The sequence below is a fragment of the Coptis chinensis genome, chromosome 3 (assembly GCF_015680905.1).
Source record: "Coptis chinensis isolate HL-2020 chromosome 3, ASM1568090v1, whole genome shotgun sequence".
In the NCBI taxonomy this organism is placed as follows: domain Eukaryota; kingdom Viridiplantae; phylum Streptophyta; class Magnoliopsida; order Ranunculales; family Ranunculaceae; genus Coptis; species Coptis chinensis.
This window is the reverse complement of record NC_141458.1, coordinates 57,268,674-57,286,186: the sequence shown is the minus strand read 5'-3', so window position 1 is coordinate 57,286,186 and position 17,513 is coordinate 57,268,674. Positions and strand designations below refer to the sequence as shown.

At 34.8% G+C, this 17,513-nt stretch overlaps 1 protein-coding gene across 1 annotated transcript; it reads left to right on the top strand.

Annotated features, from left to right (window-relative positions):
* The first annotated feature begins 15,243 nt into the window (after window positions 1–15,243).
* Window positions 15,244–15,741, top strand: LOC147510136 (uncharacterized). Its single transcript, XM_086598024.1, has one exon. It carries the CDS (start codon window positions 15,244–15,246, stop codon window positions 15,739–15,741), a length of 498 nt encoding a protein of 165 aa, XP_086454150.1.
* Window positions 15,742–17,513: the final 1,772 nt, after the last annotated feature.

Genomic DNA, 17,513 nt, shown 5'->3' with positions numbered 1-17,513 from the left:
TTTTATCGGTTTCCGGAATTTTGGAGACACCTAAAAATTTATAAACCTTTCAGAAGACATAAATTTGAAAGAGAATTTGTAAACAAAAAATTAATGATCAGCAGATCCTAAATGCGAACAAAATTCAACAACCAGGTGTGGTTGGAACTTGATGTATGCAATGAACAAACTAAATGTAAACAAAATTCAACAACCAGGTGTGGTTGGAACTTGATGTATGCAATGAACAAAGGATGTCAAATTACATACCAAATACAATGTCTTAAAATGATACTAATACAATGTCTTAAAATGATAGATTTCATTTCCTCTTCATAAATAATCATAGACAAATTCCCCAAGTCCAACACACGCACTTATCCAACTAATTCACAAAGGTTAACCTGGATTTCAAAAAACAATAAAGATATATTAGTGCCAGACTATACCAAAAATTTATTTATGTGACAAACTACGCAAAACTAATAAACACAGATTTAGAAGAAATGCATACACCACATACAAAAAGGTAGAATTTAGTCCAATTACAAATACGTATTATGGAATTAGCTGATTCAAGTGTCGTGGGCAAATATCGTCAGCCCAATATTTCAGCCCAAATATCATGATTAATTAGAAATATTGACATAGTTTGTCGATATTTCGCGCATAGTTTGTATATTGCAGGTTTAAAGCGGGAAAAGGAGGAAGAAGATGAGAAAGGACACGTGGTAGGAAATGATTGGGCAAGACTATAATCAGAGTACTATATAAAGACCGGAAGGAGAAGAAATGATTCATTCCATTTTCATTACACAAAAAGTTGTAAAACGAGAGCAGAGAGAGAGAGAAAATAATAATAATAATAATAATAATAATAAAAAAAAAAAAAAAACTTGTGTTGAAGTATGTAGAGTCGGTCTCACACATTCTATAAGTGTGAGACCATATCTTATTTAAGTAGTTGCTATTTCGGTGAAGTCTATCACCCCAGTATAAATATATGAATTGTAGGTTAGAGTAAAAGATATTCTAAACCCTACCTTCTTATTGTGCCTCCATCCTTTCTTCTTCTTCTCCACTACATCTCTGTAATCTAACCAGCTAACCAATATATGTATCTCCTAGCATAATTTAACAACTTGTAACCGCCATTGTTACTCAATAACAAAACCTTACTTTTATTCTGTGGCATTCTTCATCTTCAATTCTTCAGTTTTGTTAATCTTTGTTTAGTTTCACCGAACACTACATTGGCGCCGTCCGTGATTCAAAGACAAGAAAATATTATCTTTCTTTCCTTCTTTCTTTGATGATCGAGTCCTTTTGTTAAAGAGTAATTGTTTGTGTTCAAGAAACTTCGGTAAGATCAGTGAAGAGTTGAAAAGGTAATCAAGATGCCTCCAAAGCGTGCTACAGCAAGCAAAGCGATGATGGTAAATGAAAAAAGTATTCCTCAAGCTGCTTCTAAGAATGAGGAACTAAGAACAAGACGGACAACAAGTAGAGTAATGGAAGAAGTAGAGGAGATACAAGAAGCGGAGGTGTCTTTGAAAGTTTTGTTGAGAAGGTTGGAAGATTTAGAAAAGCAAAACAAGATCCTAATGGTTGAAAATAAAGTTGCAAGGGAAGAGAATGAGAGGCGTGCTGAAGACGCTTTGTATGAGAAAGAGGCTGAGGCGTCGAGTTCAGGCACTCCAGTGGTTAGGAAGAGTCATGTCGAGGAAAGGAGGAAAAGCCACCACGGAGAGGTGCAATCGGTTGCAAAATCAACGCCAAAGACAATACAAGAGGAAGAGGTAAAAGCGCCAATCACGAAGGAAATGATGCAGGAGATGATGCATAGGCAATTTGGGGACCAGTTTCTAATTACAAATTTATCAGGGGAATAGTATCAAAATTCAATTTTGTTTCTTTTTATTATAATGAAAGCTTGATGGTGAAGCAATAGTAGGCAGATAATAATTCGTTAAAATAAGAACAACATAGGCCAAACAAGGATGTTACACAGTGTAGAAAAAACTAAAAACGTAGAGAAAAATGTTAATCATCATTTTCATCATCATCATCATCATCATCCTCATCTTCATCTTCATCTTCATCTTCATCTTCATCTTCATCATCATCCTCATCTTCATCTTCATCTTCATCGTCATCTTCATCATCTTCATCATCACCATTTTCACCATCGTCTTTGTCCACATCATCAGTTAAAGACCCGATGTTATCATTTTCATAATATTATGGATCTCGAAGCCATTCATCATCATCTTCTTCTTCTATTTCTTCTTTTTCTTTTTCTAATTCTTCTTCTTCGTCTTCTTCTTCATCATCGGTGTAATTGGTGGTAGGACGTCGACCAATGAGGCTAGTCGGGAAGAACCATATAAATGACAAAAATAATAAGGAAGAGGGAAGTGAGAGACATTTTTTTTAGAGGATGATACAAGATGTTTTAGAATCATGCAAATAATGGTCTTTTATAGTAGTAAAAAGTTATAAAAACAAGGTCATTTAATGGTGATTAGCAAGAAACCAAGGTAATTTAATGTTTATTAGTAAGAAAATGAGGGAATTTAATGATGATTATTAGGAAAACGAGGAAAGTTATTGAAAAAGTAATTCTTGGGCGCGGGAAAGTTTAAGGTTTAAATGATAATAAAGTTTAAATGCATGTTGGTTTTCAGAGCCAGTTGGTTGAATTTTTTATGGCTATTTTGAATGTTTACATTGAGTAAATGTTACATGGGTCTTTACCAAAGAAGTTTCAAGCAAAAGTTACAAGGTTCGACTCCTGGTATTGATGACCAGGTCGAGTAGAAAATCCTGGTGATCTGTAGATCCTCATCTCGATACCAGGTAAAATATATGGTTAAGTATCAATTTATACTGCTTCTAAGTGAGGTGGTATCGAAAGTCGAATTTTCATTTCAAAATATTATTAAGTATCAATTGATACTGCTTCTAAGTAGGGTGGTATCGAAAGTCTAATTTTCATTTCAAAATAGTATTCAGTATCAATTGATACTGCTTCTAAGAAGGGTGGTATCGAAAGTCGAATTTTCATTTCAAAATATTATTCAGTGTAGTCAAGGCGTTAAAGTGCACCTAAGGCGCAATACCCTCTCTGTGCCTTAGGCGCAAAGCGTGAGGCGTGGCGCACGCCTGATTGAAGTGAGGCGCGTAGTAAAAAAAAAATATATATATCAAATAAAAAATAAAATAAATATTAAATATGACATAAATTATCATTGATTTGCTTAGCCAAACTTTAAAATTAATTTTATGTGATTGTAAGCATGAAACCATTGTAGTCATTTAAAAGGAAAATCTTAAGCAATAAGTAAAGAGTAAAATAAAATTCGTATCTCTCAATACAATCTAGCTCAACTTCAATAAACTAAAATAATGAACCAATCGAATTGAGCCAAATGAGTTCTTCGTGAAATAGAACACGTGATTCAAATTTTAGAATCCAGTAAAACTTCATTTAATTCATCTTTGTGTTTTCTCTCAATTCATACAACTTAACAAAAACTAGTCAAAATTAAGTTTAGAGTGTACTCCAAAATGAAACTTACTAAATTTATAAAATTTCTTGTACAATACAACAATTGGATTGAGTGTAAATGTGTCACGAATAGCAAAAATTGTAAATTTAGTAAAAAAATTGTAAAAAAATGAAAAAACTGTAAAAGTTAATAAGGCGCGCGCCTTGTGTGCCTCGCGCCTCAAGTAAAAGCGTGAAAAGCGCACGCCTCATGTTAGTATCCACGCCTGGGCTAAGGCGAGGCACAAAAATGCCTCTCTCCAGCCTTGCTACTTTAGGGCGCTTCCTTCATGCATTTGACTACAATTATATTATTAAGTATCAATTGATACTGCTTCTAAGTGGGGTGGTATCAAAAATCGAATTTTTATTTCAAAATATTATTAAGTATCAATTGATACTGCTTCTAAGTGAGGTGGTATCGGAAGTCGAATTTTCATTTCAAAATATTATTAAGTATCAATTGATACTGCTTCTAAGAAGGGTGGTATCGAAAGTCGAATTTTCATTTCAAAATATTATTAAGTACCAATTGATACTGCTTCTAAAAAGGGTGGTATCGAAAGTCGAATTTTCATTTCAAAATATTATTAAGTACCAATTGATACTGCTTCTAAAAAGGGTGGTATCGAAAGTCAGATTTTCATTTCAAAATATTATTAAGTACCAATTGATACTACTTCTAAGTGGGTGGTATCGAAAGTCGAATTTTCATTTCAAAATATTATTAAATACCAATTGATACTGCTTCTAAGTGGGGTGGCATCGAAAGTCGAATTTTCATTTCAAAATATTATTAAGTATCAATTGATACTGCTTCTAAGTGGGGTGGTATCGAAAGTCGAATTTTCATTTCAAAATATTATTAAGTATCAATTGATACTACTTCTAAGTGGGGTGGCATCGAAAGTCGAATTTTCATTTCAAAATAATATTAAGTATCAATTGATACTGCTTCTAAGTGGGGTGGTATTGAAAGTCGAATTTTCATTTCAAAATATTATTAAGTACCAATTGATACTGCTTCTAAGTGGGGTGGTATCGAAAGTCGAATTTTCATTTCAAAATATTATTAAGTGTCAATTGATACTGCTTCTAAGTGGGGTGGTATCAAAGGTCGAATTTTCATTTAAAAATATTATGAAGTATCAATTGATACTGCTTCTAAGTGGGGTGGTATCGAAGGTCAAATTTTCATTTAAAAATATTATGAAGTACCAATTGATACTGCTTCTAAGTGGGGTGGTATTGAAAGTCAAATTTTCATTTCAAAATATTATTAAGTATCAATTGATACTGCTTTTAATTCGAGTGGTATCAAACGCCGATTTTTATGTGCAAAAGATAAATGTCACTAACAGATATATTATGAAAATAAACAAATTGAATGGAGCAAAAGAGATCTATTTCATATGTAAATAGTCAAAGTCATGGTATCAATATTACAAGATAGAACAATCAGAGCGAAAATACTATAGCTGGGACAAGTTTTTGTTCAGGTTTACATCACTGCCTCTGGCTTAAAGAATCGTATTAAGATCGTCTCGCATATCGCTTCCCTCCAAATAGCTGGGTGTAACGATAAAGGAGTCAGGATTGAAAGGTGGGGTAGTCGTGACATCGGCGAGATTTGTCTCCGTTTCGATAGCCTCAGTAACAGGGGTAGCAGAGTCAACAACTCCTTTCTCAACATCAGGGTTAGCAGTGTCGGACGGCATATCACTCTCATTATCATATTCAAGATTATACTGAGTAATAACAACCTTAGAAAGATAGGATCTGAAACTCTTTATGGTGGAGACACAATAGCTCATATTGTCCTTAGCAGCAACCAACTCGAGATTAGCTTTTTGAAGTTATGTCTCAAGATCAGTTTTCTGGGCCACCAGTTTTGTCTTTTTTCATTGACAAAATTTGTTCTTTCTTGTTCGAGTTTTGTCTCCATATTGGCATAAGAATTGTGCAGTTTATTAATCAACTCGACATTCTCATTAACAAACTTCTTCATATCGGAGCGGGTGAGAGCATGGAGCTTCTTTTCTTCTTCGAGTGATTGTCGAAGTTTTTCTTTCTCCTTTTTCAATTTTTCATTATCTTCCCTAAGAAGGCGAAAGGAAGTCATATCATGCTCAAACTGACTGACAGCAGCAACTTTAGCCTGAAATCAAGGGTATACCAGATGAATATAGTATAAATAATGGGCAAACCAATATAAAAATAGAGCAAAGGATATATACTTACTTTTTCAAGGGAAGAGCACAAGATTTAAAATCATTCAGCAATGGGAATTTCAGTCATTGTTGATCGATCTCGAGGAAGAATTGTGTTCATAACAAGAGCTTTCTCCGAGTCCAGGTATCGGAGGTTCACAAAGTAGAGAAGAAGATTTCAGAACTATTGTCTGATTACGAAGGACAAAGTCAGCAACAAAGACTTTAGATGAAGACGAAGATCCAGATGTAGTGGATGGAACAGAGGGTTGAGTTGTAGTGGGAATAGCTGAAGATTACGAAGGCACTAGGACAGGTGCAGCGGTGGTGGTAGTTTTTGCAGTCTTAGATACCTTCGTAGCTGGTGGTGCTTCAATGGTACAAGGTTCTTTTCTTTTCTTGAGTTGAGCGCCCGTATCGACATGTTTTTCTTTGGAAGAAGTGGTACCACCTGTTGTTATTTTCGAGTTCAGGAACTTGTGCACGGATTTGGCTTGACCTCAAGGAATGTGAGATTCCATATCTGTGTACAATAAACAGTGGTGATCAAACACATCTTGCAAAAGTGGATAATTATAGAAGTCTGGAATTTCTTGTTTGATTTGGGGAAAGAGATCTTCAGTCATTTTAAAACCATTTATCATATAATCAAAATAACATTGGAGAGTATTAACAGGCAATTCTGAAGAAATAATTTTTTTTATAAATCCTTTTTTCAAAAGAACAAGGCTGTAAGGAGCATGGAGTAGTTTTGAAAGGTATAACAGGTTGGGGAGGTGAAGGATCTTGACCTCGAAGAACGTTACTTTTTAAGAAATATAAAGGAGCAACATAATTATCGACATCTGGAAAATCGACATTCGAGACTGGATTTCCATATTTATCAACACCAGTTCTAGTAGTTATTTCTTCATCAGTGCCTCTCAGAAGATCCAGTACTCTAGAAGACTTTCCACGACTGGGCGGCGTTGCAGGTTTTAGTACTTAAACAAGGTCACAATTGTAGACCAATCAGATAAAAGGATCGAGATGAAAGATTGGTTCAAGAGAGTCGTGAATAACATACCTCTAAGATTAAAAGCATGGTGTACCAGGGTGGGAACATCGGTTGATGCAGATGATTCCCATTGACCAGATACCATGATAGGATAGAGTGGCCATCTAAAGTCACTATCTCGATTTACTCTAATGATACCTGGTCGGTGGCTTCATTTCTTGGAATAGAAATATCCACAGGGCTCAGGTTGACCGTTTTTGTTTTTCTCGGTGCGTTCGACAAAGGTATAATGGTTTTGAATGTCGATAAGCCGGATGTTTTGGGACCTCTGCACATCGGGTTCAAGATGAGAATTATAATAGTTGCAAATATGTAGCAGTCTCCAGAAATTGCCAGTGCCTTGACCAGGAGAGATGGTCAAGTGGTTCAATATCTCTCAATCAAGGTCAGTTAAGGGGAGTCACAAACTAACAGCTAGTTGCCCAACAGTGATGATGATTGTCTCGACATCGCCACTTTGGAATTTGGTCCCTTTCCTACATTCAGCATAGTGTTGAAGAGTGATATTATCTGGTATCTAATATGCAACTCTAATGATATCTAGGTTGGATATTTTTGGAAAGTAAGGATTCAAACCACCACTTCATATGTTGTTATCGTCCATAATGTCGCGCTCTGACTCCGAGGCCACAGTCTCGAAAGGATGGCATGCTAAGCCATCAGCAAGATACGATGGGCGTCAGACAGGTTCATCAGTCTCAGTATGTCATGATGTTAAGGCTGAGGAAGAAGAGCTGATTCGAGTTGCAGACTCGATACCGTCATTCGACATATTGGTATCACTAGAAATAATAAATTTTTTACTAGAATTATATCTTTCATCGGTACTACTATCGATATACTCAATATAATTGTAGAATATTTTATTTGTTATACTCGTATCGCAGTTTCGTGGTGACAATGTCAGGTTTCGAGGGGAGGATGTGTGTCTCAAAAGCATACGTTCTTGACGTCGAAGCCAGGATTGTTTCGAGAGTGTTCGCCTAAAATTAACACAAGTTTTTCTCTTAGCCATACTGAAATAGATCAAAGATTATAATTAAAAATCTAGTTAGAATAGGTGATTGTACAGATAAAATATTTAACTTCATACCCCTAACCCTAACCCTCGAAATTTAAAAAAGAGGAACATATACAGTTTCACTATTAAATAGATGGAAAGATATGTGTGTTTATGATAATAAGTATATTGAAGGTTGATTTTAACTAACATGACAAGTGTGCAGAGAAATTTGGTGAAGAAGACAGCGAATAAAGCCAAGAGGAAGCTTTTCAGGTATCGTTAATGGTGGTGGGGTTTGAATGTCTCAAGCTTTTTTGCGAATAACTGAAAAGAGAGAAAGTGAAAGAAAGTTTTATAGTTAATATTATGAGCTAACTTTTCAGTTACAACAGTAACCACTTAAAAGTGGAATTTTAAATTTTTTCAGTTTAAATTTTAGGTTTTTCCCAGGTTGTCACGAAACATTCAAATTTTCGAGATAGAAATTTGAAAGTTTCGAGAGGGGGCGATGTCGTGCGCAAATATCGTCAGCCTAATATTTCAGCCAAATATCATGATTAATAAGAAATATCAACGTAGCTATCGATATTTCACACATAGTTTGTATATTACAGGTTTAAAGCGGGAAAAGGAGGAATAATATGAGAAAGGACACGTGGCAGGAAATGATTGGGCAAGACTATAATCGGAGCACTATATAAAGACCGGAAGGAGAAGAAATGATTCATTCCATTTTCATTACACAAAAAGCTGTAAAACGAGAGCAGAGAGAGAGAAAAAAGAGAAACTTGTAACTGCCATTGTTACTCAATAACAAAACCTTATTTTTATTCTGTGGCATTTTCATCTTCAATTCTTCAGTTTTGGTAATCTTAGTTTAGCTTCACTGAATGCTACATCAAGTACAGGTAAGTTCTAAAGTGGAAAGCAATCCACCAGGTTTTTGTTATCTACGTAGATCAATGCAACAAATTTTTTCTTTTCTAATGTTCTGGCAAGTGGGTGCTAGTACAATTTAACTCAAAGGGAAATACAAAGGCAGATACCAGTCAATGCAGACATAAAAAGAGATTTACAGTTGGTATAACTGGTAGAAAGTTATAGAGGTTGAGTAAAAAAATTGCAAATAGCCATTAAAGAACAATGATCGAGTTGAAATCAGTAAGTTTAAGTGAAGCACATACCGGACGTGAATGATAATGATATGGCCAGATAAAATATGTCTTTGATGGTAAATCTCAACAAAACAATTAGGGTTGTAATGTAGTACTTCACCTGCTACACGCCCCATCCCTCCGAGTAGAATCCCCTTTCTAATAGTGGGTTTGCAGCTTTCTCGAGTGAATGGGATCAATAAGTGTTTTCTACAAAATAAAGGACCTCGTATTGTCAATAAGGAACTAAAAAACTTATTACCAGCAAAAAATATTGTGAGATGGCTTTTTTAGTGCACTTTCAAAACGCAAGCTTCAAATAAAATATTGTTCTAGATTTTCTTCAAACCATTCAGTTGAATGTCATTACTTAAATTATTCAGGCTGGCCTTATTGATATTGATAAAGCTCAACCTTTTTTGAACTAGGAGATTTAACACTCCTCGCTACCCAGTGTTCCAAGTTGGACTCAAGATCTTTCCTTCAAAGCAAACCAAATAAATTTGTACATTTGGTAGGATTTCATCGTACCAGAAAGGACATAATGGAGGAGACGCACCTCGAGGAGCATAATCTATGGGACAATTATTTGTTATAAGTTATGGGATGATTATCTGTTATATTAAGGAGACTTTCCTTGATATTGTTACAAGAAGATTAGGCGTGATAACTAACTGCTAGATAGGGACTGAATGCAAACTATTAACATGTAGTCCTAAAATCATCATTGTCAGCAACTCAAAGTAATGCCTCCATCTGTTGATAAAAATAACAAACAAAAGACACCATTGTCAACAATATAATTTCTTTTAATTCATGGAGGAATGGACCAGATAATTTGGTAGACATAGACCATGTATTTCGAAAAATAACACCATCAAACCCCAATGAAAGTCATTAAGTTCAATCAAATGCACATAAAAATAAACTCAAAACAATAATACAGCTGGTTATCTAAAAATAATACAACATTTTTTGATAAATGTTAAAAATAATTGACTTGAATCAAGATCCAAACTTTGGTAAAAGAGAAATAAAGTTAACATTTTTAAGGAAACTCAAGTAGTGGGCAATACCAATAGCTATAAATCTATTGGAGAGTAGTGGCAGCAAAGTGATTGTAATAAAGTGATTGCAAATACAAATGTGTCCTATGGAAGACTACAAAACCCAATATTAAACCCAATTTATCATGTAAACAATATTAAAAAAAAAAACGGCCACTGAACTGAGAAATGCTTAAGGCAGGACTTCAAGGTATACAAAGTTTGATAATAGCCACCGAAATGCTACATGCACACTCAAATACCAGCTGTAACAACACCAGAACCAAATCAAAGTTCAAATCAATCAAAATTAATACTTTTCAACAAACCCAAAAGCAAACAATATAAATATTAATAATGAAAAAATAAATAAATAAGTAAAAATATACATGTAACAACAGCACCAGAAGAAGCTCGAACTAAACCTTTACATAGAAGAAAACAAACAATTAGATAAACTAACTAAATCTCACCCTATTATGAAAAAGGAATAGGAAGATAAGAAGAGGAGAGATCGAGTAGCATACCTAACATGGGTCCGAGAGTTGCAGCTGCAGATATGAGAAGAGAAGAAAGAGAATCGAACCTAAAAGTTTTTACCCTATATTATAGAAGAAAATGATATTGTGGAACTGTACATAAAGTTAGAGAATAGCACACCACTTACGATAACTTGAAACAACCATGTCACAACTTGCAAACGATATATAAGCCGCAGGATGGAGGCCCACAGCCCCACACCATTCCTTTTTATTAGATAGATAACTGTATTACATTAACATATATAGAGTACAAAAGGGGAACTCAAATCCAAGTAGCTAGTGATTTCTTGTAGTTGTTGTAATGATAATAAGTTTATTTTGTGATCATGTACGTACTATTCTGAGTTTCAAAGCAAGGCCATGGGCCTTTCTAGAATGCAAGTATGACTACTGCCAGAAGCCAAATTTTAGAACACATACTTACTTTATAGTTATATGTTAACACCTACCTAAATCTGTTGTTGGCTGAGGGTTGAGGTGATTGGGGAGTATAAAATTTTTACTTTCAGTTTGTCTTCCACTTATTTATTTTTGAACTTTTTAGACATACTGTAAGACCCCTATTTTATTTCTACATTATTTGCGTAACAATATTTAGTATTTCTGTATTTGATTTTATTTTTCTGGTCAACGTGCAAGTATATGGGTTTGACTTTTGATAGAAAGAGAAAGGAGGGAAAACCAAATAGTAATTTCGAATAATGTTACTATAGGAAACTAGTATTTGAATTTTGAATGTTGGAGTATAGATTATTCTTAATATTTGGAAAGTTTTAAATAAAAAGGAAACAAGATATTAACCTAAGGAACATAATATATATATATAATACTTTTAATAGAAATAATATTCCATAGTTATGGTATAAGAATATTTAGTAAAATAGGAAGTTGAGCTAAATATTTGGTGTCTACGGAGAAAGGAGGTTTTTCTCAAAAACACAAACAGCACACTCAAGCAAAAATGAAGAAGAACGGCGGATTTTCGCGAGCTAGCTGGAATTGGTTCTTGCGTTGTCGTATTCGATATTTCTTTTTCCCGATAACACAGGAGGTGAGTAGTTTAGTTTCATTTTTCTCATCTATACACAGAGACGACTTTATTGTAGTACCACGTTTACTATATGTTTTCCGTTCATTTTCATTTTCTGCTTATTTTCTGTTCAGCAACGATTCTTCTCGTTAATGTTAAAACTTGTTAGAATTATAGAACTGTCGAAACCCTTAGGTGGTTGTAAAGGGAGGCGCGAGCCCCCAAACCCCCTCCCCTGTAAATGGTAATACTGTGATACTGTGGTGTGGTGGATATTGTATTTTAAACTGTTTTTTTTGTATTGCGGGTTGTTGGTTTAATGAATGGTGGTAGTGGGGAGTTTAAGGGTGGTTGAAAGCTTCAAGAAGGTTAATGGCGGTCGGATCTAAGAGTTGAGAGGTGTTTTCGAAACTGAAAATTTGGGGTTGCTTGGTGAAGTAAAGTTGTGGGGTTTTTCACCCACACAAATTTCGCTGAGTTAGTTTTGGGTGGTGTGTGAAGGATTTTTGGGTGGCTGGAAGCTAGCTGTTGGTGCTGGGAAGGGGATGACTGTGAGAACGATCTAGTGCTCCCGATCGGTGTGTAACTTTTTAGACCTATGGATAATTAGTTGGGCCGGACCACATCAGTTTTTGTTTTGGGCCAATTCTTTTATCTTTTGTTTTGGGCCAGTTTAACATGTTTATGTAGGCTGGTCCATAGAATGTTAAGTGAATCACATAGGCCGGGTTAAATAATTTTAAGGTCTGTTTCAGTTAGTTGGGCCAAATCAGTTTATGGGCCGGGGGTACGGCTTAAGTTATGGAATCGGTCAGCTTAGCCAAGTCGGTTAGGACCAAAGTTTGATTTGTTTTAAATATGGGTTTGGGTGAGGACCAGTTGGGATGACCACCGATTAGGACTGTTGACTGTTGGGTTTGACTGTTGACCCGTTGACTATTGACTTTTTCCAAAATGTTATAGATTGAATTTTTCGGACAAATCCTACGATAGGATGTTGGTGACACTTGTATAAACTTGTTTGTCAGTATCTAATATAGATTTGACGTTGATCTTGTGTGAATATTGGCACGTGAAGAGAGGGAAATTTTAAGATGCATAGATGTATACATTTGAATAAATTACGTAACGAAAATCCTAGAACCTAGCTACCACAACTCATGTGATTTGCCCTATGTAGGGCGTGTGCAATTTGATTGGCCCTTTTGGCATTTCAATGAATCTGAATGGCCCTTCTGGCGTAGCCGAATAGTGGTTTGATTATCTCGTTCGCAAACTTTAGAACGAGACGGGCGTTATTTTTTATGCCGAATAGTGGCATTACTCACATAATGGCTTCCGTGTGAGGGTTACCCAGTATGCGATATCCCGCTTAGGGTAGTTACGCACAGAGTGGTCCAGTATGTGGGCATGTGGATGTACATGTTCGGCGTTGGGTAGCGATTGTGGTAGTCAGGGAAACTAGGTAAAACATAGAGATGACGTGTTATTAGGGACACTTGATAAATGTTACTGATATGATACTTTCCTTTGGTGTGGTTATTGATTTAAGATTGCCAAGTTAAGCTTCATTTTATGCTATGATTATTACAAATTGCTTTGCAGGAGAGTGGATTAAACTAATTATTCTTGCAGAGAGGACCCACTCTACGATAGAGCATGCATAAAGGTAAGTACTAAGATACCATACGTTTGATTTACTCTTAGTTAGAAGCTAAGGCGCCTCGGTGGAGGAACTACCTGCCATATAAAGAGCAAAATTTTATGTATATCTAAATGGTTTTTCTAAGGCTACTCATACCAGCATTATTTATAATGCTGACCCGATTTGCATGTTTGCTAATCGGGTGTGTTCTTATATGAACATAGTACGCGTCGATCAGCCTGGACAGGGTTAGCTGATGTTTGAGAAGGTGGCGTGCTGCTCCTGATTGATGTTAGCATTTATTTTTAATAAGATGTCATTTCATTTTCCTCAGAGATGTGGTGGAATTTGTTAGGGACATATGTTTTAATTTATTTTTCCTAATTCTTAAGTGAAGAAGTTTGTAACTTAATTTTGATCGCAAGTTTTCATAATGATGAGTTGATTGTTTTGAGTATTTTATTATTTAGATTTTTTTTTTGCATGTGTTATTATTCATTAGGGTTATGAAATAGATTGGGTTTTGAGGTTGTTGTCACATCTCAGATATCAAGGAGTCGGATATCATTTATATTATCTGATTTATCGAAATTCGAGGTGTGACACATACCCCTTCACAACTATATATATATGGTGAAATTAGGGATGTCCCTTCAAAACTATAGGAATTAGACATGCCCTCCCAAGTCCAATATCCACCAGTAAAGTTACTTCGAATGAAAGAAAAAATTAATCTCATAGTAATTGGGATATTAGATTTGGGAGGCATGTCTAAATCTAATAGTTTTGATGGGGCATTGGTCTCTAATTTCACCATAGTTGTGGGAGTTATGTTCAAAAGGCCCTTTATTTTTTCAAGAAATAAGCCAAAAGGCCCTAATTCGAGTTTTTATCACTGATAAAACCAGCCGGATTTACAAATCATTGGTTAGGACAAGTTAGACGTCATAATCACTAATAAAATTGGTTTTTTGTTTTTAATCATTCAAAAGGACAAGTCCATGTTGACTTGACTTTTTATTTTCTTTTTTATCCAATTATACCCTTCTATGCTTCGTAGTATATAAGTCATTCATTTGAACTAGAAACAGAAAAATTGGAGAAACCATCGAGAGAAGCAAAAAGGAAACACAAGATCGATTGTTTTCGATTGAAGATTAAAGCTAAATCTAGAGATTCTACATTTCATTCGATTCGATTTGAAGGTTTGTCTCAACTTTATTATTCAAATCGAAATTTATTCGATTTGATGTTTGCTTTGATTCATTTTATTTGTTTGTTGAATTAGAAGGTTTTTTTACTATTTTTTTTTTTTGTTAACTATCTTATTAATATATGTGGCTCATTTGCGCCAAGTTACTTCCTATATTTAAATCATCATGGATCTACTTTTTTGAGTATGCACTAACAACTGTACATACCACATTTTGTTAATGATGTGGTTGGTTGATTTTGCAGTGTTATGGATTTTAGTGTGGTGGGTGTTTTTTGTTATAAAGGCAGTTCATTGCACATTCGTATCGGGTTGGAAACTTGTTTGGATGATCTTAAACGTGAATTGAGTGACAAGTGGTATGATTTGGGTTCGAATTCCTTTAATTTGTCTTTTTTCCGCGATGGCAAGGACAACATGATTGAGACCGATGTAGAGATACATTCTTTGACATGTTATTGCTTTGAAAAGAAAGAGTTAACTGTGGAGGTTAAAGTTGCTTGTAGCGTGCCTACTCTTGGTTGTAGTGTTCCTACTCTTGCTTGTAGTAGTTATGCTCCGAATGAATCTAGTAGCTCAAACTCATTGGTGGTTGGTGCTTGATGACAAGTATAAGACAATTGCTTAGATGTATAATTTCAGTGGGGGTGTTAGGCAGAGGTTTGAATTAGGTGCGGCTGAATTTCGTTTGAAAGTTCTCAAGTTTTCTATTGCTACTAGCTTAGATATAAGTATAAGTTCGCTAAGAATGACGAGTGTAGAGTTACAACTATTTGTGGGAAGCGATTGGAGACAAATTGTTTATGGTTAATCCATGCCTCGGATAATGTTGGTGCATTTGCAATTTTGCGGGTTTGCGTGTAAAGACTATAATAATCCTCCAATGACTAGTAATCTTGTGAAAAGTTTGATTATGGATTCTGTAAGTGATACACCTTCAATACCGGTGAGGACGATAATTCGTTACTTTAAAAAGGAGTATGGGTTGACTGTGAAGAAACATGTTGCCTATATGGAGAAACAATTGGCTTCAAAGGAGTTGTATGGTGAGGAAGATATTTCTTACCACCAGTTGGTCTGGTATACAGAGGAGTTGATGAGAAGACACCCTGGGAATTGTGTTTACCAAATAAATAAGGAGACATGTAAGTTTGAGAGGGTATTCATAGCCTTTGAGGCTTGCATTTATGGATTCAAGTATTGTCGTCCTGTGGTGTATTTAGACGGAACATTCCTGAATACAAAGTACAAAGGTTGCTTGATGGTGGCAACTATGAAGAACGATGATCAAGGTAAGCATTTGCTATTTTAGTTCAATTGTTTTCCTTCTTGTTTACTGTCTGGGTTAAGGTATGCACAGATGTCTGTCTTTGGAACTTTGATAATTGAAAACTATGTTTTACTCCTACTTAACTAATTATTCTAGGAAGAAGTAAACGATAATTCACTCTTTTATATCAACTTTCTACTCTCAATTATCATGCAATAAAACTAGAGTAAGAATTCATTCCACTCCTAGTTGCTTAGAAAATAACTAATTCACTTAATGATTAACAATTAAACAATACGAGAGTAATGATTTTAAATATACTTAATATGGTGAAAACTACGATTTAATGTATTCTAAATTGAACTATGACAATTAAATAATAAGATGTTATTATGAAGAAGGAATTAGGGTGATTTGAAATCCACTTTGATTAATCCCTAACATGCTAGTATAGAGTTTGTTGCAACCTTAATCTTTATTTTTTCATACAAGGTTCAACATAAAGGTTATGTCTTTTTATCCCTAATTATTTATGGTATCTCTAACCAACTAATAGTTAGCATGAGAGGAAGTTGAAACCCATTCTCATGGTGAATGAACTACCCTCTAGAATTGAAACTCTTAAATACAACTATATTATACTAACACATCAAGTCTTCATCAAAATTTCAATCAAACCCCTCTAATGGAGGTTTAGATATGGATCATTAGACTATCATTAAATAAATAATAAGAAAAAGAAGACATAATTAAAATACTACTTGATTAAAAATAACTTGAATTGTATTAATGGTGGCTAGCCTAATAAAATATAAACTAGGTTTAGACTAAAGAGAAAAAATTAAATAAAAGCTAAGAGATAGGAGATATAAATTATTCTAATTAATGGGAGAGCTCTTTAGAGTTTTGCCTTAGTCCTCTTTATATAGGAGAGGGCTAGGTTTACAATTTCGTGCATAGGCTTTGGAGCTATGTTTTGGGCCACTAAATCAAGCCCAAAACCTAATTACTTAAGTCCAAAAAGAATTTCTCTACTAGAAATTACTGCAACAGCATTTTCGTCCACATTTACTCCTATGATTGGATCAAAACCTAGACCATTAGAAAGCATTTTTCGAGCCGATCGTTTTGACATATAATAGGCCCAATTCCGAGGTCATTTTGCCATGTTATAGTTCTGCAAAAGAATTAAAATTATGGAAATAAATACAAGCTAAAACAATAATAAGTTTTTGTTCATTTTAAGAATAAGAAAGTTGTAGAAGTTAGAGTATTTTAAGACTTACCCTTTTTCTCCATATTGGAAGAAATCCTTCACCGCCTTTTGTTGTCTCTCTTCGAATTTAGGTAAAATTTGGTTTCCATCCAGCTTTGGTAGTGGCTCTGTCCCGATTATCGTCATCTGCTGTTTTCCATTTTGAATTTTTTGTTCTCTTTTTGCGATAATACATGATGTAGTATAGGTTCTTCAGTGCTGCATTTTGTTTTTTACTTTTTATTCTCATTACAAATGAGTTGGGCTCAATTTTTTTACTCTCATTTCCTCCTTTTTGAGCTTGTTCTTCCTTCGCAGCTTCATCAGCTTCCTCTTCATTTCTTTCATCAGTTTGTCGGATCAACTGCTTCACCATTTGTGAAACTATTTTCACATTTTTGCCATCATTTCCTTGTTTTTCTTTTTCATTTTCAGCTTGTTCTAACTCTAGAAGCACCATAGGACTGTCGTCTATTGCAAATCACAATCCTCCACCCTCTTCCTCAAATTCTTGCTCATAGGATTTTATTTTTTCTTTCATTTCATCCCTTTCAATCTC